At 46.9% G+C, this 24,564-nt stretch overlaps 1 protein-coding gene across 1 annotated transcript in view; it reads left to right on the top strand.

Moving 5' to 3' along the window:
- Positions 1–24,564, top strand: part of NUP155 (nucleoporin 155) — a 1,628,423-nt gene that overhangs the window by 1,437,585 nt on the left and 166,274 nt on the right. The window contains exon 32 of the mRNA XM_069627148.1: positions 18,844–18,954. Coding sequence (XP_069483249.1) covers positions 18,844–18,954 — 111 coding nt within the window. The remainder of the gene's footprint in view (positions 1–18,843; positions 18,955–24,564) is intronic.

The following is a 24,564-nucleotide window of genomic DNA, read 5'->3' as shown; positions in this document are numbered from 1 at the left end:
CCAATCAGGATGGAGTGCGACTTGAGTTGCCTAGGCAACTCAGTCCAGGGTGCATAAATTCCCCTCCACCCCTCATAAGTACCCCAGACAGAGTGGCACCACTTTGGAGGGCTTCTGTGGAGAAGCCCGCCAAAAAGTGGAACAAAGGGCTCGACTTGGGTTGGAGTCACAGAAGAGAACACAAACGCCATTTTAGAATCAAGTTTTGCCAAAATATACCAACCGGCGAATTAATATTAATGAAATAAACCGGGGGTATGTTCAAGGCTACCGTAAATAATTAGGTAGTAGCCTAAAACAATGGGAAATCCTATAGGAAAATATTCGCAGTTGAATATAAAAAGTAGTATCCACTGCCACCAGCCAAAACTCTATCAGGGGGGATGGAGACGTGCCCCCTCGACTAACAGATCCTGGGGCAATCGAATTGCCCCAGCCAGTACGTCCACAATATGATGGTTTGTACTGGTTCTGTTCAGAATTTAAGACTAGTAAAGTCAATGGTGACTTTACATGCCCTGGGAGACAGTAGTCAGTCCCAGGGTATGGAGTCTATACTGGGGGGTCACTATGACACCCCTATGTCACTGCACTGAGGGTGCTGTGTAACACATATCACAAAAACACATGAAGCCCTATGGGGTAAAAGACCCCATAGCCCATTAAACGCATCTAGATCCAAAGAAACACACTCAAATCATGTCCAAGAGTGAGGGTAAAAGAGTCTCACTCTTGGCAGGAGAAAAAAATAAAACCCAAAAATCCAGCAAAGCTGCTGGGAGACTCACTAGGTTAGGAAATTCAGCCTAAACAGAGAATTCTCCCTAACACTGCCAAACCCAAGTCCACTTTGCAGCTGGCTTGCATTTTAAGGGTGTAATCCGGCACTCACCGTCAACGCCTAGCATGTAATGCACAACTGAAATCCTTATTTATTTTTGTCTAAAAGTTCTTTATTCTGGACAATACACCACTCATATCACGCCCCTCTCCTGGAACTCCCCCCCCCCCCCCCCCCCCCCGGTCACACTGAACCAGGAATCAGGCTGGTTTGTGGTTTTCAAAGTTAAAATATTTATTTATGGATTTACAATTTAATCACACTGTTTTAATGGGTACACAATAATCACCAATTTTGTGATGTAACACTAAATAATCTCTTTAGTACACAAGGAGTAATAGTGAGCAAAACAATTCAGCATAGAAGTAATACGTGTGTGTGTGTGTGTGTGTGTGTGTGTGTGTGTGTGTGTGTGTGTGTGTGTGTGTGTGTGTGTTCGTGTGTTCGTGTGTTCGTGTGTTCGTGTTCAGATCAGATCAGATAGCACTGTGGTTAGAGGTTCCCCCTGCATACCTCCTCAACCCCCAATAGGCAATGTAAAGAGATAGGAGGAGAGAACAGGTTTTCAGGAATGGCAGAATTGAAACAGAATACCAATCCCACTTTCCCCTTTTCAAACACAAGAAAAAACGGAATGGACTGTCAAGCTGTCAGAATGGCTTCTAAAGTTATCTTCAGGATGGACTGCGCAAAACACCAAATATGGTCAAAGTTGCTGAAATTGTTACAAATTCTTATGGGAGCCGCTTTGGATAGTTGCGCACAAACACAAGCAATGATTTAATACCAAGAAACTATTTGAAATCTTAAAATTCAAGTTGGAAACAATCAAAAGCTGTTTTGAACGTGTCAGAATTTCCCTAAACAAAAATTTTCGGCAAACATTTCACTGCGCGATAATTGTGATAACGGGAGAACCGTATGGATTTGGAATGCGGTTTTGTTTCTAGCACAAAAACAGATGAAGTTATGAAGTTATGGACGTTTTAGTGGAGGTCGTTTTTTTGAGATAGGCGCAAGAATGGAAAACAGGAATCCACTTTTAAAATGACAAATGGGTTTCTTACACTGGAGGATGACTATGAACAAAACGAATACCCCACAGGAACACAGCCACTTGATCAGAATGACTGCCTGCTAACGACTCGCCTTCTTCAGATGAGGAAATATCAGCGCAAAGATAGTTGTAGCAATACTAGTACAAGAGGAAGATGGGAGGGTTTGGATAGAGAGTTAAGACAATTCAAAAATACTCCTAACACAGGTTCTGAATACAAGATCGGATAGGTTTAAGATGGGGATTAACTAAGCAAGGTACATATACCAGTGACACAGTTCTATCTATAGATACTCACTATGTTTTTAAACGGAACCGTCAGTATTCTGGTCTGTCAATATTCTGGTCAGGGAATTGGATCTGCAATCAGCAAGGTGCTCTGGTCACAGCACGGCACAGGACTGGATGGGATCTGCCCTTCTTGGTTCTGATGATAATTATTTCAGCAGGCAAACGGTACGGCGCAGCCTGGCTGTAGTATGATGCTTCCCCTTAGGTTTGTGGGGTTCTGGAATTTGAGGCTAGCTGAAAATGGGTCAGCTATGCGATGGGTTTCTGCTTTGCCAAGTTTCTGGAGCAAGGAAGATGTGGAGTTCAGCAGCAGGGTGCTCTGCCTGCCAGCATCGGGATAGTGAGTGAATCTGTTTTTTTTTTTTTTTTTTTTAATGGTGAGCTGTCTCTATTTATGCTATGATAAAGTGGGAGTGTGGGCTGGTTTATCCTAAGCTCGCCCCTTTGACAGGTGATTGGGTCAGAGTCTCCTCCTTGCCTGGATAGGAGAAGAGAAAGTGTGTCACCTTTATGGTGTGATTTTATGAGGCTGAGAATCCACCCTTAGCCCCTTGAACACAAAATCTACTTTTGGCACAATACTTATTTACACCTGTGCAACCTCTATAAGAATCACATATACAGATTACATATTTTATATGTCAGCTATTCCTCAAAACCCTGTAGCTGTGGGATCTTGTCTCTGCTTGTCACAGAATTTTGCCCTTTTCATCAGGAACACAATGTCCAATTTATAAGCAAATTTCTACAAGTGTGCACGTTTAACATGGGCATGATTGAATAAAGTTTCATACTTCTAGCGGAAATACATTTTGAGTAAAATCACATTTCCTGCCGTTTCTTTCCAGAACATGTCACACAATGTTGCCGCCTCTTGAAACGTGCAGCATGCAGGCTCCTGACAGCTGTCATTCCAACAGCCCTCTGTGTAACGCTCACCTGACTCCCACGGGGGCGCTGGCCTGGTTTGCGCTGCTGTGACTTCGTCTAAGGTGATGCGCAGGGTTCGGAAGACGGACTGGACCGGGCCCCAGATCTGGCTTGTCTGACTCGCATAAGTATCCTTCTGTAGGTGAGAATAGGGGGTTAACTGTCTGCGGGGTAATGCAATCAGCCTCCCACTTTCCCCTCTCACCCTCGACGAAACCCTTCTGTGATTCCTCGTAGCGTCTCACCAGGGTCTGGAAGGACGAGCTCTGCATCCTGCTTCTGATGCAGGGGCGCGTTGGTATCCAGTTACGTCACTGGATTTTCGGATGGGTGAAAACCAAACTTGCTTGGCTTCCAGGTAAGTTTTTTCTATAAGTGGTTCCCCTTGTGTCCATGCATTAATGTTCTAGTGCTAGTGTCTTTTTCCCCATAGGGGCCGGGGTACGGAATGCCGGGGAACAGGCACCGACCCGAGGTGAGCGGTGAAATCCTTGTGGAAATCAGGTAAGTCTTTAATGAGTGTTTTGGTAATGTCTTTTCATTCACTCCTTAACGCTGATGTCTTTTTCCCCTTAAGGGCCGGGGTCCGAAAATGCCTGGATGCGGCGCGGACCCGAAATGAAAAGGGAATGACCCAACAGGTAAGTCTTGACATGGAGTTTTAGCTTCCCTTTTCCCTTCTTTCTCTCACCTTTGTTCTTGTCTTTTTCTCCCTAGGCACGGGGGCGCGACTGCGAATCCGGATGGTCGCTGCTGAACATGGAGGCGCCCTGTAAAGGTGAGTAGAATGCGGCGCTGCAGCGATCGATGCGATGTGCTTTTAAAAATAAATGTCTTCCTTTTCAGGATTGTCGGCGAAATGTCTCTGGGATGCAGATTTAGCAGGTGAGGCCTTTTCCTTCTTCTGTTCTCTTGTTCCCTTCCTTTGCAGGTGATTCAGGATGCTGGCAGGTGTGGCAGAAGTCAAGATGCAGGAGCAGACACGGTGAGCGTCCAGCTGCTAGATGCAGAACAACGCGAAGCACGTGTGGCTGATCGGGTGTGGTTTAAATAGCCTTGGAAGAAGTTCCTAGAATGTGTCCTTCCTCCAATCAGGTATGTATCCTTCCCTGACCACGCCCGGGTGGTAAATGAGTCCCACAGGTAAAGTAGTTCCTTTCAGGCCTCAAGGAGGCCGGGGTTCTGCAACATGGTCTGCATCAGGTAAGTGCACCCAAACACTTTCATAATGAGCCTGGCGCCTATGGCGCCAGGACTGACGTTTTCTATGAGCCTGGCGCCATAGGCGCCAGGACGCTGTCCAAAGGGCCCCTATAAGGGGTTGCTGGGACCTTCCCCGGGGACTTGATGTCCGCTTTCGGGGACGCAGGGCCTGAGCCGGCTCCCCGGGAGCGGGCATCGTGACACTCTGCTGCACAGAGATTTTTGACAACCACAGACAGGCCACTTTTGCTGTGGAAATCCCTTTATGCTTTCAGCTTTTTAGGACCTTGCAAGTTCACAATGATTTCTTAAACTAATGATTTGTAGCACCCAGCAAGAATTTTGGATTTTTGGGGTTGTTTTGTACCAGCATTCTGCAGTTTCAGCAACAAAGAAAAATGGGTTTTATAGCAAGATTTTAGGTTTCATTGAGCAAAACCCTGCTTTTTCCTTCTGTACTCCATTTTCAATTGTTGTGGAGCCCAGTGACATATTCCAGGAGTGAGATCTCTGTTCCACCACGAACATGCGTGGCAGATTGGGCAGCCACCTTTTTGTGCTTTTGCAAAGTGCGATTTTCAGGGGTTTTGGCGCGCACAAGTGTTTTGCGGACATTTTGCTGTTTCTGATACCATCGTAACACAGTGATGCCGCCTTGCAGAGCAAAAGTTGGTTAAAACATCCCACAGAGCCCCCCTCACGACTTGAGTTTGACCGCCCGTCAAGGGGAGGTCGGGAGTTTGTGATGTTCTTTCTTTCTTTGTTCCAGGTGGAGAAAGTCTGCTTCTCCCATCAATGCTGGATCGACATGCTCTCCTCGCCGGTTCTGGATGGGAGTATGGAGCGATACTCCGGGCTCCTTGGGTCTTACCTCCCGGGCCCATACAATTTACAATATTCCCTGCCTGTATTTATTAATAGTTTTAACAGGTGGATTCTTTTAGGTTGCCGGAATGTCCCCCTCTGGGTTTCCGGTTGGCTCCTCTATTTGTCGCAAAGTATGCCTGGGATGGCAACTCTTCAGCTGGTTTATGTGGACCCACTTGTCTTCTCCTTCTACCAAACTGCCCTTGGGGATGCCGGTTTTGTAGGCGACTGGTGAGATTCTGTCTACAAGTTGGGAGGAGTTTGCACTGTTTGGCTTCGTTCCTTTGGAAATTGTACAAGTAGACCCGGTCTCCTACTTGGTATTCTTTTTTAGTTGTCTTAAGGTCATAGTGGGTCTTCATACTGTCTGCAGATCTTACTAAATTACGCTTAGCATATGCAAAAGCATGTTGAAGGTGTTTTCTCAGATTCTCAACATACTTAGGAGTTGTGGAGGCATTTATCAAGGTCTGCTCTTGGGTTCTGCAGATGCTGGGGAAGCACCATCCTTCTTCCAGTCATCCGCTCAAATGGCAACATTTTTGTTGCAGAAGAAGGGGACAAGAGGTAATCAAATGTCCCAACTTGGCCCAGAATCTGCCACTAACCTTTTTAATATGCTCACAATAGTCTTGTTGTATCTCTCAACTCCACCACTGGAGGCTAGCCGGTAGGCAATGTGTAGTTTCCTTTTGACTCCAGGTATCTCCCACTTAGAGGGGATTGGGTCCTCCGATGTATTCCATATCTATCACATGTAATCACCACAGCTGTGCTGTGGTGATTACATGTCATAGATATGGAATACGTCGTCAGACCATCCCATCGAAAGAACGTTACCAGGTAAGAGAGTAACTTGTTCATCTTTGTCATCACTTCGCTAGTGAAGTGGCTACCTCTGTCTGACTCAATCCTTTGGGGTAGTCCAAAACGCGAGAAGATGTGGTTGATCATCAGAGCAGCTGCTGTTTCTGGCACGATAAAATCGACTTGTAAATCTGACCAAGGCAGTGTCATCCCCCTCTTTTGGAGGGGAGCACGGTGTGTGAGTGATGTTGGCTGAAATTGTGCACACACAAGACACCCCTTCAGGTCCTGCCCCATGTGTGGCCAGTATGCAACCTCTCGCAAGATTTCTAATGTCGTATGAAACCCCCGATGACCGCCTGCGACCGCATCATGGGCGCGACTTAGCATCAGACTTCGGAATGAGGTAGGGACCACCCACTTGTCATGGCCAGATATGGATTTCCTCACCAACAAACCATCTTGGATTCCGAACATTTTTGGACATTTTATCAACACTCAGAGGTCTTCTTTCCCTATGTAATCGACATCCGTCAGGGGAAAGTTCTCAGGGTCCTCAAGGTGTTGATAAAACTTACCAATTATTGAATCCCCTTTTTGAGCCGTAATCAAATCAGCATCTGGGCTCTCCTTACTCCATTGAGCAGTTGAGAGTTCATTGTGAGCATTAGTCTGGGACCTAGTGATAGCAGTGACCTGGATTTCCCCCAACAGGGACTCGATCTCAAGTAGATCCCCTTGAATGGCTCCGGTTTTGGCCTGCTGATCAGCTAGGTCATTTCCAGTTTTGTCTGGTCCCTCTACTTTAGAATGACCCTTGATCTTTTTCCAGTAGATGGTCATCCCATTTGAGGTGACTAGATCATGAATATTTTGTATTAATTTTCCATGTTTCAATGGTTTATTTGCAGATAGCTTGCCTCTGGTTTTCCAGTTTACCAGGTGCTCCACGAACCCGTTCCGTACATAATCCGAATCAGTGATTATAACCAGTTCGTGGAGTTGGTGTTGGACAGCAGTGAGGATGGCTTGATGCACAGCCATCAGCTCTGCCACTGGATTACTTCGGGGACCGATTTTGTACCCAGCGGAGGGTTCTGGGGCATCATTCACCCATGCATTCCCTACGTCGGCCACAAGTTCCTTTTCCCCGTTGTTGTCAACATGTTAGGAGCACCCATCCACATAGACAGTGGGCATTCCCTCACACTGGTCTTCTTCATGGACTTTGTGTGGGGAATTACGGTATGCCTCCATGTTGTCCTTGATTTTAAGACTTTCGTCCTCGAGACAGTTTTCTCTGGCACAATCATGTAAGTCAGCCAGACCTTGCGCGAGGGGAATCTTCTTGTTTTGGCCATATCTGACCTCCACGGGAAAGCCTTGCATTGACAGAATCCAGAAAGTAATTCGGGAATTACTCGCATTTCCGGCCCGGATTCTGTCACTTTGAAGCTATTGCAAAGGTTGGTGGGGAGTCTCCACTATGATGTGTTGCCCCTGGATAAACGGCCGGTAATTCTTCAATGCCCACACCGTTGCCAGGAGTGCCTTCTCGCAATCGTTGAATTTTTCCTCCAGAGAGGATAAAGTCTTACATAGGAGATTACTTTATTGACCTTGTCATGCTTTTGATATAGTACTGCAGTCCAGCATGTATTTGAGAACCCTGTCTCCAAGAAGAACTCCTTGTTTTTGACAGGGTCATCTAGGCAAGGCGCTTGTGAGAGGCTTCTTTTGAGTTGTCTTTCTGCCTCGGCTTGTTCTGGATCCCACTCCCACTTGGCCTCCCCCTTCAAAAGATGGATCAGGGGTCTTGTGATCTCTGCGTAGTCCTCAATGAACTTTCTGCTGTAGTTAGTTAGTCCAAGGAGGCTCCTTAGTTCCCACAGAGTTGTGCAGTCTTTTATTTTCTTGAGGGCTTCTACTTTCTTTTCTTGGGGACAGAGACCCTGAGGAATTATCTCATGCCCCAAGAAATTGAGACGGGTTCTGCACCACTGTGCCTTTTGAAAGGAGAGTTTTGCTCCGGCAGCCCTCAAATGTGTCAGGACATAACGATATCCGCTATGTGTTACTCCACAGTTGAGCTTTTGACTAGAACATCATCTACATAGGCCAGGTTACACCTTTCACCCAGGTCGGGCATGGCCTTATGTAGAAAGATGTTAAGTTCATTTCCGGAGTTGATGTATCCGAAGGGAGTCCGGGTCCAAGTGTACTGCTGCCCCTCCCTCCCCCGAAAGTAAAGGCCAGCTTGTATTGGTCCTCCCTACTGATAGGTACAGTCCAGTACCCATTGGTCAGGTCAATGGCAGTGAATACCTCTGACCCCTCGATCTGGGCCAGCCCTTGGTCAATGTAGGGAAGAGGCCATCGAAAAGTATGGACCCGTTTGTTGAGCTCCCTTGGGTCAGCACAGAGTCTCCACTAGCCATTAGGTTTCAAAATCCCCAGCACCGGATTATTGAATGTTCTCTAGACTGGACGAATTATCCCACAGGACTCAAGGTTCTTAATTATTTCAGTAAGGGACTCCATTGATGCGAGAGGCAAGCGATATTGCTTCAAAAACACTGGAGTCATGCCAGGGTCTGTGGGAATTGTTGTTGTGTGGATGTCGGTGCGACCACAGTCCTATGAGTCCACCGCAAAGAGATCTTGAAAATCTAAGAAAACTTGTTTCAATTTTTGCTTTTGCTCCAGAGTCTCACAGGCATCAGCTAGGTTGACTTTCTTCAACCATCTGCCTGAAGCCCGGAAAGACTTCCGGTTTGGCAATCTCAGCAGCCTCCTCCAGCTGGGTGGAGAAGTCCCTGGTCAAAGTGCTGATTTGGACTGATGGCTTCAGGTGGGGAAGGCAGTCTTTGTGGACTTGAAAGATCACCTCATCCCTCCTGAAGTCACAGGTCACATCTTCCTTGCCATAAGGGCAGGAAGAGTACACCAGGAAATTGCCCCCATGCCGGGTGAAGATCCTGTCTGGTGTTGTGTCAGCGTCGCTATCACTGTCAAAGCAGTCCTTGGGGATTGGTCCTAACAGTTTGTTACCTAAATCTGTGGAAAAATGTTGGTTGTCAACCGCCATTCCAATAATGGTGCCTGTGCCCAGAGTGATACTCTTTAGGTCGCTGTTATCCACCTCTATTGGAATGGTGTTGTGTTCTATGTTGACTAGTGGTGTTGGGTTTACCCCCAAACCTTGCAGTTGGAAATGAGCATTGAGATGAACATAGGCGTCAGGGTTTTTCAGTTTCTGTCCTCTTTTAATTTTTACTTACAGTGAGAATGGTCGGGTCCGTTCTGGGATGGTGACTTCCTCTCCAATCTGAATTTCAACTGCATATGGCAGCAGTTGAGCTGACCGAAAGGCTTTCTCTGGGTCATCAAAGTCCATGGGATTACCTGCTAATCGGGACCAAGCTTTGAAGTTTATTAGGTCCAAACTAATGGCAAAGCGATTAAGAATGTCACTGCCTAAATAAAATGCAGTAGGGACATCTCCCACAACCCAACATTTATGGACTATGTTCTTGTTGCCTATGGAAATTTTGAGCATAAACCTGTAGAGGAGGTCCCAGATATGACCTGCACTCCAGCCACCCATATTGAAGCACCAGGAACAAACTCACCGAGATATGTGACATATGAGAAGCAAATAAACCAACAGAGAGCAGCAGTAGGGCTCTGCCCAGTGCCTATCGGAAGACCAATACCTGTTGAAGTGCCAATAACCAGACAACCATGGGCAGCACGGTACCCATTGAGACAACCGTACCAACAGCTGACACGACATGAAGACTACTTTCAAACTGTCCCAGAAGAGACGCAAAGGGCCTTAATCGAAGGAGAATGGTGATGACACAAGGACCCGGACAGACGTACAGATGAACGAACCACAACCAAAAGATGACACACTAAGACGAAACACCATGGATAAAGATATCACAGACATAGAAGAAGAGACAATGTCGAAATATAAAGAAATGTAACTGTAAAGCAAGATGAAAGTATGCAACCAGCTAACGCCTGTACATAGGCTTGTAACGCAAGAAGCTAAGAAAACAGTGTGGCTTGCTATGCTTAGTAGAAGAATAGAGCGTCATATCTACCTCAATGAAGCACATTATATAAGTGCAGTCCACTTTATACGAAAGTAGAATCAAGCCCAGGATGATAGAGGTCATACAGGCCAGGATTCATATGCAAGCACAAAGCCAGACGAAAGAGCGGAATCGAAACTTAGCAAGAAGCAGGTCATGCCTGGGAATTCGAGGTCAATCCAATGAAGGGAGAGAGCGGCAACTTGGAAGGATCGAAACTTCAGAACATAGCAGCCTGCCTGTGAAGGTCGAGATGAGGAGGCCCAGGCAGGTGGCAAGACCGAAGGCAGAATCAAATACCCAAATAGAAGGAAAATGAAGGAGATTCACGGTGTACTAACACGTGACCAGCCAAGCACGAAGAGGTACCAACGTCTGATGTCACCCAAAACCAGAGGATGCCATAACTTTTCCTGATAAGAAGCTACAGTTTCGAGGCCATACTCAGCCAACTAATTGACACATAGCCCTAAAGTACTGATTGATGGCAGGGAGGCAGGGTGAATCTTGGGGCATGCCGCATCTGGGTAACCATTCTGCATGCTGCTAATTAAAGTGGAGATTTATGCCTAGGGGTGTAACCGACCGAATCACAATGGGCCAAATAATCTAGGGTCCTATAGCTAGTAGAACCAATGAGACGTTGTACTTTTAGTGACGTTTGGCACGAGTGATGTAGAGAGATGGGCGTAGACGCCCACCCAATAAGTTATCCAATCCTCACACCCCGTTACCATACACAGATATAGTACCTATACTTAGGTTACCTTTTCCAAACAATAGACTTGCATGACAAACTTTTAAGTGTTACACGTCAATGATGACAAATTTTGCCTATAAGAATCGTTGTTTGAATGAAGATTTTGGAATTTGAAGCGAGACGGGCGATCACATCATTGTTGATTCCCATGTTTCCCCGTTTTTTGTACTTGTCATTAAACAGGCTTCCCTTTGCCAAACCATTGAGTTGTCTCTATTGATTGGTGTTGGAGTAAGAGAATCCTGCACCCCATCCACCTCAAGGTGCAGCTATCTCGTCTTAAAGTACTCGAGGGTGAGCTCTGATCCCATGGGCCTGTCAGAGGTTGCACCGCCCTCCTGTACACTTGGTAGCAGAGGATGGTTTTGACCATCAATTATTGATTGATTAAAATAAGACAAAGACACCTATTGACCGTCGAATCGAAGTAACTCTAGGTCTTCGGCAATATCACAAGTCCTTCGCCATTCGGCTGAGTAGACTGTGAAGCTTCCTGTGGACAATGATAGTTTAAATCGATACAAAACTGCAGTGGGCCTGAAGGGAACCGTTTTAAAAACATAACCCTTCCATTCCTACGGGCAGCGGAACAGGCGAAAGACTGAAGGAGGCGGTAACGGAGGCGGTGATCCCAAGGGTCCAGAGAGGAACGGTGAGTGAAGAAAAAATTGAGTGCTTTGGCAAATGTCGTAGGCTTTAGAACAAGTAAAGGGAAAAGGTAACGGAGGGAGGTGGGGGAAAAAACAAAATAGTCAGAAGTAGAGAAGTGTGTGTGTGTGTGTGTGTGTATATGATATATATATATATATATATAATTACTCGAGAGTAATTGAGATATTAAAGATACCAGGGCGGACACCTGAGATATTAAAGAATACCAGGGTAGACACCTGAGGAGAGGGAGGATACGCCTTATTACTGCGCTTTAATATAGCGGTCAGAAGAAACGTGAACTCGGAGCCCCACATAATAAGGGACGACTAGGCTGCTACACGTTTAAAGACGTCGTAAAAGGGGTTTGTTTAAACTCCATGTCAGGGTACAAATTAGAGACAGAGATATTTGTGTCCAACTGGTGTCTGTCTAGTCTGTCAAGTGTCTGTCATACGTGTTACGTTGTATGTCACATGTAAGGAATTTCTGTTTGTTGTTTGAATTGAAAAGGATTTCACACGATTCCATAGTTGAGTGGGAATCGCACATTCAAATTGTTGTTTTGAGTAAATTGTAGATACAAAAGTTTTGGCGGGAAAAATTTGGATTGGAGCTTAGTGTTTGGTGCTTGCTCATATTGTTGACCGCGTTAAAGTTGCATGGAAGCATTGAAAAGTGGTGTTTAAGAGGAAAGTAGAAAGGATTTAAGCATGGAAGAAATTAAACCATTAGTATACTTATGTAAGCAACTGCCGAAACATGCGACCAAGCTTAAGAAATATAGCATCGAGTGGGTTAAGGGTACCGCCCACAAGATGTTTATGCCGTGGCCACAAAATGGGTCCTTATCCAAAGCCGTCTCACAGCATGTGATGACTTACTTGCATGCCACATATACATGCAAGCTTGCTGTTCTAGAACTTTGGAAAATGTTCGAACAGTCGAAGGAGGAAGAGCCACATGCAGACTGGATATTAAATGTATGCACGGAAGGGGGTGAGATGCCTACCGCGCCACCTGCTTCGCCTGAAACAGAAACCGAGGGAAGTAAGCCTGAGGGACTCTACCCATTAAGAGAGCTTAAGGCAGCCACAGGGTATAGCAACCCTGCATATGAGTCACCTACGTACAGTAGTGATGACAGCAAAGGGAAGGATCAGGATAAGAATCTTACCTACGCAGTCCCGAGGGACAAGGAGAGACGCAATGCTGGGAGGAAGGACCAGGCACAGATTAGTGCATTTCTCGATAAAGAGAGGGAGGGAAAGAAATGGAAAGGAAGTGAAGACAGAACTGATGAGATAGCATTTACAAAAGACAAATACTATTGAAACTCGATGGGAAAGGAAGTGATGTGAGACCTAAAGAGAGGTGAGATGAGGCACAGAGGAAGGAGAAAGAAAAGGAGTAAAGGGATGAAAGGATAAGAAGGAAAGATAGGCTAAGGCGAGAACAGCTATATCGCGAAGAGCAAGAAAAGCAGCTAGAACGCAAACAGAAAGCGGCCTATGACCAATACAGACAAACAGCTAAGGTTGGAAGAAGAGCAAAGGGTACGTAACAAGAAGATAAGGAGACGAAAAGATGAGGAAGTTCGAAGGCCAAATGAACGTAGAAATGAAAAGGGAAGGGAAGAAGATAGGTCAGAGAAGAGGCGAGGAAGCGAAAAGAATTTGATGATACTGAATGTAAGCGTAGACAGAGGGCACGCAATCTCGAATATTTGGAGCGGGAAGTTAACAAATCCGATCCTGTTGTAGAATGGGGAGACATTGAAGAATTATTTCCTGCGTACGACTCAGTACTAGGCACGACTAGGGCAAATATTGAAGAAGACTTCGATACCAGAAGCATCGGGGAAACGATTGATAAAATATAAGATGAAATGGGACTAAAACAAATGTCCCAAAGGGAAAGGGAAGACCAACGCTTGGAAAGCACTCAGCTGTACGACACTGAGGATGTCACTCAAGGTAGTAGGAGCAGGAGATTGTCCCTGGACAGACTAGAAATCAGTAAAAACGATGATGACACAAGGGGTTGCGTGAATTGGGAACAATCAATGTCCGACTCCGGAGAGGAAACGGAGTGCGAGACAAATAAAGATGAGAGACGGCGCGAAAAGCAGCTCCCAAGGGACAAAGGGGTAAGATGGTCAGACGCTAGCGAGTCCGCACCGAGGACATCGGAGATTGCCGCGCAGTCTGACCAGCATGAAGGAACACCCCATGGTCAGAGAGGGGTGTCAGCACCCACCTTTGTTGACAGGTTGAGGACATTGCCAGGCAGACGGCGATGTGAGAATGTTACCCCAGCGATAGACAGGAGAGCTAAGGGGGGGAAGGGAAAGAAGGCTGTGCATTCCAATTTCCACTATTAGAAAAGGGGGACCAAGCCCGCAATATATTCCATGGCCACACTTGGATCGGGAAAACCTGAAAAACAAGCTTCCAATGCTGACATCCGTGTTAAGGAGAATTCTCTGTTTAGGCTGAATTTCCTAACCTAGTGAGTCCCCCAGCAGCTTTGCTGGATTTTTGGGGTTTATTTTTTTCTCCTGCCAAGAGTGAGACTCTTTTACCCTCACTATTGGGCATGATTTGAGAGTATTTCTTTGAATCTAGATGTGTTTAATGGGCTATGGGGTCTTTTACCCCATAGGGCTTCATGTGTTTTTGTGATGTGTGTTACACAGCACCCTCAGTGCAGTAACACGGGTGTCATAGTGACCCCCCAGTATAGACTACATACCCTGGGACTGACTACTGTCTCCCAGGGCATGTAAAGTCACCATTGACTTTACTAGTCTTAAATTCTGAACAGAACCAGTGCAAACCATCATATTGTGAACGTACTGGCTGGGGCAATTCAATTGCCCCGGGGTCTGTTAGTCGAGGGGGCACGTCTCCATCCCCCCTGATCAAGTTTTGGCTGGTGGCAGTGGATACTACTTTTTATATTCAACCGCGAATATTTTCCTATGGGATTTCCCATTGTGTTAGGCTACTATCTTTATTTAATTATTTACGGTAGCCTCGAACATACCGCCGGTTTATTTAATTAATATTAATTCTCCGGTTGGTATTTTTTGCCAAAACTTGATTCTAAAATGGCGTTTGTGTTCTCTTCTGTGACTCCAACCCAAGTCGAGCCCTTTGTTCCACTTTTTGGCGGGCTTCTCCACAGAAGCCCTCCAAAGTGGTGCCACTCTGTCTGGGGTACTTAGGAGGGATGGAGGGGGATTTAGGCACCCTGGACTGAGTTGCCTAGGCGACTCAAGTCGCACTCCGTCCACCACTTAGCATGTTTGAGTGACAGCTAGGCTGAGTGAATGGGGGTTTTCTGCATAAAAGCAGGGCTTTGGGGACTGGAACTTCAGAAGTCGCCACAGGACCTAAGAATCCGACGAGGGAGAAACTGAGCCGACCTGCCACGACGACACCACCATTGGAGTACTGCTGGACCGTCTCACCACTTTTCCCAACGACCGAGGAGATCTCCCGCCGGAGAGTCTTCTTCCTTTGACTGGTGGGGATAACCATTTTCACTGTCTTTTCGCCTTCCCGACGTACCTCGTGGCCGCCTTGCCTGTGCCAAGCACCCCGGCAACCGGGATACCACGTTTTACCACGACCGCGAATAAAAGGTACTACCTTTAACCGGAAAACTCTGCAGCTGGTTTCTTCCCTGGCAGTGCTACGACCTTCATCTTTCCTCCAAGTCGAGATCTTCTCTTCCCCTGGACGACGACGCGACTTGCACCCGCTGCCAGGAACAACTGCCACCGCTGGAGGATCCTTCCCACTTAAGGTACCGTGTCCCGCCTGGCTTCCCTTGCTACCGACTGTACGGGGTAGATTTAGCCCCCGGCTTTCGAACCTGAGTTAGCCTGGGACACCCTGGCTAAACTTTCCTAAGCCTCTCTAAATTCTTTTTGAACTCTCTGTAAGACTTTCTAAGCCTAGTGTAACTGTGTGATCTTGGGCGCATTTGTGCTCGGCTCTCTCTAAGAGTGGGCTCAGCCTATGGACTTTGACTCACAAGTGACTTTTGCTCTTCTGCCTTGCTAATAGTGTTCCTAAATCTTAGAGTGGTGTACCTTTCCATAATCTGTCTTTTTCCCTCCCTTCTTCATAAACTTATTGGAGTGCCATCTATAGTTAAGCGCTCACCTCTGTATGGAAATAAGTGGTGTTAACTAAGACTTCTCTGATAAGGATCAAGGGTTGTATATATGATAATAGTAACTGTTTTTAGAGTGTTTTACAATAAGAGTGCTGGAATGTTTCAAACATTGTGTTTTTAAATAAATAATTATATACTTTGATACCAAAGCTCTGGTCAGTGTTTGCTTGTATTATTGTATCTGAGTGCCTATTGTGTATACTTTGCATACTGCCTAACTCTTCTTGAGAGAAGTCTGACTGCTCAGCCACAGCTACCAGGTAAATCTGGGTGGTACAGACTGCTACCAAGTGGGTTTACTGCTAACACCTGTAGTCCTAAATCTTTTGCAGTGTTCCCAAAGGGAACTGCACTGGTTTCTGCCTAACACGGAGACCTCCACGCAAGAGGCCTTTGGCTCCCGGAGGAGAGGTCTCTCCACATCAACATTCTGGAGCTCAGAGCAGTGTTCTGGGCTCTCAAGTCGTTCCTTCCATCCCCCAAGGCCAAGGTGGTGAGGATCTTCACCGACAACACCACCACGATGTTCTATATACGGAAGCAAGGAGGCCCAGGATCTGTGGCACTGGGCCGTCGCCCAGGGGATGTTGCTGGTTCCCTTCCACCTGGCAGGAATAAAAAACACCATCGCCGACTCACTCAGCAGGGAGCTGCGCTCGTGCCACGAGTGGGAACTGAGCCAGGATCAAGTGGATCGACTCTTCCAACGATGGGGCAAACCCCAGATCGACCTGTTCGCGACATCGACGAACTCCAAGTGCCGGAGGTTCGCAAGTAGGTTCCCACAGCCGAGGAGCATGGGCGATGCTTTCTCGTTCCCTTGGGACGGCCTGTTTCTATACGCGTTCCCTCCATTGCCGTTGCTGCTCCGCCTCATCAACCAGCTCAAGAAGTCCAGGTGCAGGATGATCCTCGTCGCACCGGCATGGCCGAGGCAGATCTGGTTCCCAGACCTTCTGGACTTGTCGACGTCCCCGCCAGTCAGGCTGCCGGTTGACGCGGATCTTCTCTCCAGAGAAGGAGGCGCCATTCTCCATCACGACCCACAGTAACTGAACTTGCAGGCCTGGCTCCTGCAGCGCTAGAGTTTGGAGGGTACGATATCCCGGCTGATTGCAGAGAGGTTCTTGCAAAGGCCAGGGCATCCTCAACTCTCAAATGTTACGGTCATAAATGGAAGAGGTTCTCTGTCTGTTGCCGTGCACAGAAGATTAACCCTCTGCGGATTACGGCCCCTTAAGTGCTGCCGTACCTACTGTCGCTGGCCAAAGCTGGACTGGCTCACGCCTCCATAAAAATACATCTGGCTGCCATCTCCCGATATACCAGGACTACGGGACGGGCTTCCTTGTGGTCTCATCGCCTGGTGAAGGAATTTATGAAGGGACTATTCCGATCGTTCCCTCCGGTGAAGGCTTCTGCCCCGGCGTGGGAGCTTAATGTGGTGCTGACCAGGCTCATGGGAGCCCCATTCGAGCCTATGCATTCGGCGCCTTTGAAGTTCCTGTCATGGAAGACAGCGTTCCTCGTGGCCATCACCTCTGCACGACGAGCGGGAGAGATTCAGGCCCTATCTTGCAAGCCTCCATACTTGACTTTTCATGACACGAGGGTGGTGCTGAGTACGCACCCCTCCTTCATGCCCAAGGTGCCGTCGGACTTCCACCTCAACGAGCCCTTGGTGTTACCAGTTTTCTTCCCGTCGCCTTCGACGCTGGCCGAGAGGACTCTGCAATCGCTGGATGTAGCTAGAGCGCTGAAGTTCTACGTGGACCGCACGAAGGGTTTTCAGAAGACGTCACAACTGTTTGTGAACTTTGGGTCTGTGAATCAAGGGAAGGCTCTCTCGAAGACTTCCATTTCCAGATGGCTCTCCGGCTGCATCATGCATTGTCACCGGTTGGCAAACCGACCGCTGCCCAGCCGTCCGAGAGCCCATTCGACCAGAGCGATCGCTGCTACCACGGCGTTCCTGTCTGGTGTGCCCCTGCTGGACATCTGCAGGGCTGCTACGTGGAGGTCGACGCACACCTTCACAAGATTCTACTGCGTCAATCGGGACTCCAGGGAGGAGTCCAGGGTCGGCCAAGCAGTGCTGCGCAACCTGTTCGCTTAAGGTGAGCTTGGTGAGGAGGTAAGAGATGCTTAATGTTGAGTTGTTGTATTGCTTAATGTTGAGCCTTTGCCACCTCCCGTGGTTGTGCATGTGTATACTGCTATGTATTCTTTTATTCATGAGCATGTGAATCCATGCCAGACCCCATGCTGGAGAAGGCACAAGTTATTTACCTGTAACTGTTGTTCTCCAGCATGGGTCTGGCATGGATTCACATGCGAAACCTCCCGCCTACCCCTCTGCGGCTCTTCACTTGGTCATACTGCCACTTGGCTGGCTACCAAATCTGAGGATGGCTGCCAGAGGCGGGGCTTAGGGAGAGGGCAGTCATTGGCTGGGGGCAGTATGACCCAGAGATCAGTGATTGGTTACTACTGAGAAAAACAGACCAGAAACGAAACTGATATTGATTTTTTCTTTACCGAGGATTCCCAGCCTGACAGGGAATATTCATGAGCATGTGAATCCATGCCAGACCCATGCTGGAGAACAACAGTTACAGGTAAGTAACTTGTTCCATTCAACCAGTCTGAAAGCCAATAGTAGACAGCACCTAGGGTGTCCAAAGTCTACACTATGGTGTCCAACGCTGGCGGCAGCCTTCCTTCATGTCTAAGCCCTAGACACGGCCTGAAAGCACCCTTCTTTCCAGCACCACCAACACAAGGTAAACTCTGTTAAGAGGGAGCCGTTTAGGCAGACCATAATGGGCTCACTGAACCTTTGTATTTTTTTTTTTTTTTTTTTTTTTAAGAGTGACATGATGAAAACCATTCATGACCTGCACACTGGCTATGATGAAATCGGTCAATTATCTGCAAAGTGGACAACATGTGATGTGATATTGCTAAAGCTATGTTTGTTTGCTGGAAACTGTCAGTGATATGCTTGCTATGCATAATGTAAACTTAAAACGTTGTGCTATATATATTATATATTTTCTTTTATCATCAGAATGTTTGCCACTTTATAGTGACAAATTGTATTGAGCACGAGCACAACATACATTTATGTTTATGATTCTTTCAGAATTGAGTGACAGTTTAGCTATGAGCTCCGCAGATCGAATGCAAGCTTTAAGTGTTAAGATGGTGTTACTTGGAAAGATTTTTGCTGGCACACCTCGCTACTTTCCCTTAGGTAAGTTATTCAAAATATGGTTATAAATTAGGAATAATTCCTCATGTTTGAAATTCCCTTCCGATGTATGTTACAGAATATTGTAAATTATGTGTGTCTGGGTGTATATGTATATATATATATATATTTCCAAACAAAGAAATAGATTTGAAAGCGAATTGCAGCTTTCGTGGCAGCACTCTACTCAATAAAAAAAAATCACCTGGATACGCACAAAAGGATCTCCATCAAACTTCCTTTATTTTAGCATGTACAGTGGACAAGTAGCTCAGGAGAAAACAAAACAACGCGTTTCACCCTTACGGGCTTCGTCAGATTGAACTCAATCACACATATTGTTCTATTAGAGGATTTCAACCTCTGGGCGCACAACAAATCTGATGAAGATGCCCCTGTCTTAATTTCATCCCTTACTGCAATGGGATTTAACCAATATGTTAATAGGCCCAACTCATAAGGCTGGTAATACCATAGATTGGGTTTTATCACATAATTTAATGATTTTTCCCTCCTTACATTCTTGTGCCCTTGGTCTGACCGCCTTTTGATTTGGCTTGATCTGCATCTTTAAACTAATCCTAATTGAATACCAACCCTAGATTCGAGTGAATGGTGCGAAATATTAAGAGGGTCACAGCTGAAGCCTTTCCTCACCGTGTTATAGCCAAGTCCGCTAATCTACACCTGTTGATAAAGATACCCTAGTTTTTCAGTTTCAGCATATAACATCGAGGGTTATTGATTTGTTGTCCCCTGACAGAATCAAGATTATAAAAACTGAAACAAACGAAAGTGCTAGTTTAACAGTGAAGTAATTCTACACAGGAAAATAAAGACAACCTGTGAAAGGAATTAGCGGAGGGGATCAGTGACCCGGAACTAAGACTGCATATAAACTTGAAGCAGCAGGCTATGAAATGGCCATAGTGTCGGCTAAACAGTAAGATTAGAATACTGGAATTACTAATACAAAATCGAGTTCCCGGGAACTCTTTGCCATTCTTAAGGAAGAAAGAGCCAGCCCTAGCTCTAATTGCTTAAAAAATGATATATGGTGCAAGGCCATTCAGCATCAACTAACCATCAAATATGTTTGCTGGGCACTCATTCTAATATATCTGTATGTGGTAATTCTGGCACAGCGAATACCGCTCCTCCCAAGTTCTACTTGCAGCAGGTCACTGAAAGTGAAGTCTTTAAAATTGGGTCAGATCTGAAACCGACCTCATGCAAGGGAGGCTTCTGTTGTTTGTTCAGCCAATCTAATTCTCCAGCATGGGATCTTTCATGGATTAACATGTTCGTGAATATTCCCCAGGCTTAAAATCCTCTGTAATATTCAAGCAGTTTAGCTTTAAAGCCTACAGAACGGATTGTGGCTTATATAGCCTATTGCTGTCACTTTGGGTCATACTGCTACAGCCATTGGTATTAGTCTTCATAAGTTCCACACCTGGTTGCCATCTTCAGATTTTTACTGCACGTTCACGTTTTAGGGGTCCTCGTTGAATCGCTCCTCGAAATATCGACTTTTGTACTATGTTTGAGAAATGTTCCATTGTGACTTCATCATCTGTCCCCTTTGTGACTGCCGTTAGTGGGGATCCATTGCTGGTGAAGATCTGGACCATAGACCAATCTGCTCGCTGTGTGAGGCTTTGGAGGCCCACACCTCCATGGCAGACACCAGCAAGAAAAGCCTATTTAGGCCCTGCTAAAAGTGTCGCTGAAAGAGCTTTTTTTTTGTGGACGACTCGCATGATGAATGCCTATATTCCCTGCACCCGGACAAGGATGTGGACAACTGTTTCATTTGCCAGGTGTTTGGTTCTAAAATGTCAAAAGAATGCCATTCAAGGTTAGTCACTTGGCTGGAAGAAGGTGAAATGGGTTCTGACTCTGCTTTGGTCTGAAGTCACAACTCTGCCAGGGTCAGCAGGTCAGCAGACCCATGGAAAAGACTCCCTCTGCAAAGAGGTCAAGATCACATGATATCGCTTCCCTGGGGAAGAAACCTAAACAGGGACATAGATTGCACACCTCACAGGCACAGCAACAGTCTGAGAAACACTTGGTATGACTTCCCGAGATTCTCCATCGGACGAAATATGTTCTTTTCACGCAATATTAACACGTGCAGTGAAGCTCTTGGTTCCAAAGGAAACAGGGTTTCCTGTTTCAAAGGAGCAAAGCCTCCAGAAAATCGGTTGTTGCCATCCCTATACTTGACATCTGGGAGGATGGTTTGCTGGTCATGGAAAATCCATCCTCAGCTCCTCCAAAAAAGAATTGCATAGAAAAGAAATATAAATACCACGCCCAAGTGTCTTCGCACTCAGCTATCCCCTGACTCTGTTGTGTCAGCTACAGCAAGGAAGAGATCGGCAAACACTTCTTCTGCATGCATGGTTCCCCCGGACAAGGAGGGGAAGCAACTAGATGCTTTTGGGAAATGGGTGATTACCACGGCTGCCATGACTATCAAAGCCACAATTCCTTGGCTTTTCTTTCCCGATATGACCGGGAATTCTGGTATAACATTGCTAGATTTCCTGCTGGATGACAAAAAGGATGAGGCTCTTGCATTACTATACGAAAAGGGAGGCTGCGTCTGATCACGCCATCCCTGTAGCTCTAGACATAGCGGACACTGGTCTCTGCCAAAATTGTCCGTGCTGAGGCAGCAGGGGTGGTTGAGCGCCACCAACTTTCGCCCTGAGGTGCAGTCTAAAGTTATAGACCATGCCCCTTGATGGAGTAGACCTCTTTGGTAAAAACGTCTAGAACATTCAGGCGATCAAGACTGACACTGCCTGCTCCCTGGATTCTTTGTAGCAGCGAAGGCAGCCCTTTTAATATGGGAAGGCAGATTCCCCAGAACCTCCTGGTATTATCTGCCGTCATATCACCAACCTTCTCGCACCACCTTGCAGGAGGCGTACTAGGAGGTTGCAAGTGTACAACTGTACTAGGAGGTGCACAACGACGATCCTCTTCCCGCACGCACCCCAGTGGGAGGCCGTTAGCCGCAGTTTGTAGATCAGTGGTGCAGCATCTCCATCAACAAGTGGGTGCTCACATTGTTCAACAGAGTATTTCTGGGCAAATGTCCTTCGATTCAGCCAATAAAGAAAAAGAAACACCTGCCCCTCCTTTTACAGACAGTTATGTCCCTGTAAAATAAAAAGTGGAGGCCGCTATACGAGCAGTGGCATTGCACTTGCATGGCTCTGGAGTGTACTCCAGATACTTCCTGGTGATAATGAAGTCCGTAGGGTGGCGACTCATCCTCGGCCTCCGGCAACTAATGCCCAAACGTTCTGCATGGTCATGCTGCAACACGTTCTCAACAAGCTGAAACATGGAGACTTCCTATCCTCTCTGGAATTGGAGGATGCCTACTTCCACATCCCCATATATCGCAAGCACACACTCTTTCTTTGTTTCGTGTAGCGGGGCAAGTATTGCCAGTTCAAAACTCTGCCCTTCCGCCTAAAATCAGCTCCAAGGGGCTTCACAAAATGTCTAGCTGTGGTGGCTGCCCATCGACGGCAACGAGGCATTTACATCTTCCCCTACCCAGATGACTTCCTAATACGTACCCCCTCACAGCGGCTATCTCTGCAACACCCCAAAGTGACCATCGGGTGCCTGACTTCTCTGGTATTCTCCGTCAACTTTCCAAAGTCATTCATATGGCTGTCTCAGAACGCTCTGTTCCTTGGCTCACCACCTGGATACACTGCAGTATCTAGCGTCTCCCTAGGAGGAAAGAGTCCAAGTCATTCGGCACAAGGACCAGCAACGGTCCTTTTTCCAGCTGACCAAACCTTGCTCCATCAAGTGGCTACTTGGGATGTCTTCCTGCATTCCTCGGTTACCTCACTGCAGGTTGCATGAGGACCTCTTCAGGAGTTCCTAGACGCCATGTGGAAACGGGTGTCCGGCTCCTGTAGCTATGAAATCAAGCTCAACCCGGCGTTCCGCCCAACTGTGCATTGGTGGGCCATCGACAACCTCACACAGGGTGCTCAATTTCACCCACTGATGCTTCAGGCCACATTGACATCCAATTTCTCCCTGGAAGGGTTTGGGAGTGCGCACAGGAACATTGCACGCCAAAGGCCTCTGGCAGCCAGAGGACAAGTTGCTTCACATCAATGTGTTGGAACTTCGAGTGGTGTTCTGGGCCCTCCAGTCATTCAAACCCCAGCTACAAGGCCAGGTGGTTTGTATCTTCACAGACAATACAACCACCATGTTCTACATCAGGAAGCAAGGCAGAATCCGCTCTCCCATTGTCTCCAAGGAATCGCAAAGGCTGTGGAACTGGGCGATCTCGCACAATGTTTTGCTCGTTCCGTTTCATCGGGCCGGAGTCGTCAACACCCTTGTGGATGCCCTTTGCAGGGAACTGCTATCCTGCCATGAATGGGAACTCTGCAAAGATCAGGTTCTTTGTCTTTTCTCGACATGGGGATGTCTGCAGAAAGACCTATTTGCCACAGCGGCCAACTCAAAGCGCACCCAGTTTGCCAGCATCTATCATCAAAGGAGGAGTCTGGGGGACGCCTTCTACATTCCATTGGAGGGCCTGTTTGTCTAAACATTCCCTCCAATCCCTCTCCTTCTATGAGTAATCAAAACACTCAAACGGAGCCAATGCAGGATGATCCTCATTGCTCTGGCGTGGACATGGCAAATTTGGTACTCCGACCTTGATCTGTAGGATCTTCTAGACCTGTTCTCCAGAGGAGATCGATCCATGCTACACCACGACTCAGCGTCCCTAAAATTGCCAGCTTGGCTCCTACAGCCCTGGAGTTGGGACTTTTCGAATTGCCTTTGGAATGCTGTGGCATCCTGGCGAAGGCTAGATCTCCATCTATCGTGCTACAAGCACAAGGGGAAGCATTTTACTGTATGGGGTCATTCGCAACAGATTGACCCTTTTTGAAAAAAGCCTTCTAAGATTCAACCATATCTGCTATCTTTAACAAAGGTAGGCTTGGTACACGCATCCATAAAATTCCACATAACTGCTATCTGTGTTATAATTGCACGACGAGCAGGCCTTCTGTCTAGTCTCATCGACTGGTTAAAGAATTCCCTCGAGGGCCTGTTTAGGAGTTTCCATCCAGTCAAGGTGCCTCGCCCACCTTAAAGCTGAATTTGGTCCCCTCCAAATTAACGGCCCCACCCTTTGAGTCTCTTCACCAGGCTCCTCTGAACTTTCTTTCATGGAAGACTGCCTTTCTAGTGGCTATTCTGTCAGACATGTCTGAGAGTTGCAGGTTTTCCTGCTGCAAGCCGCTGTGTTTAACGTTCCATGAATCCAGGGTGGCGCAGCTCACTCATGCTGCATTTATGCAAAAGATACCGTCGGCTTTTCATCTCAACAAACCTCTGGTCCCACCCATGTTCTTTGGCTCTCCCACCTCTTCAGCAGAGAGGGCATTGTATTCACTGGACATTGCCCATGCATTGAAGTTCTATATTGAACGCACAAAAGACTTTCGCAAGACTTCTCTACTTTTTGTGGAATTTGGACCTGTTGATAAAAAGGAAGGCTCTGTCAAAGACTTCCATTTCCAGGTGGCTCTCTGGCAG

Source organism: Ambystoma mexicanum, chromosome 6p (genome assembly GCF_040938575.1).
Source record: "Ambystoma mexicanum isolate Mex_15411 chromosome 6p, UKY_AmexF1_1, whole genome shotgun sequence".
Lineage (NCBI taxonomy): Eukaryota > Metazoa > Chordata > Amphibia > Caudata > Ambystomatidae > Ambystoma > Ambystoma mexicanum.
Note: the sequence above shows the minus strand (reverse complement) of the source record. Positions and strands in the feature narration are given on the sequence as shown.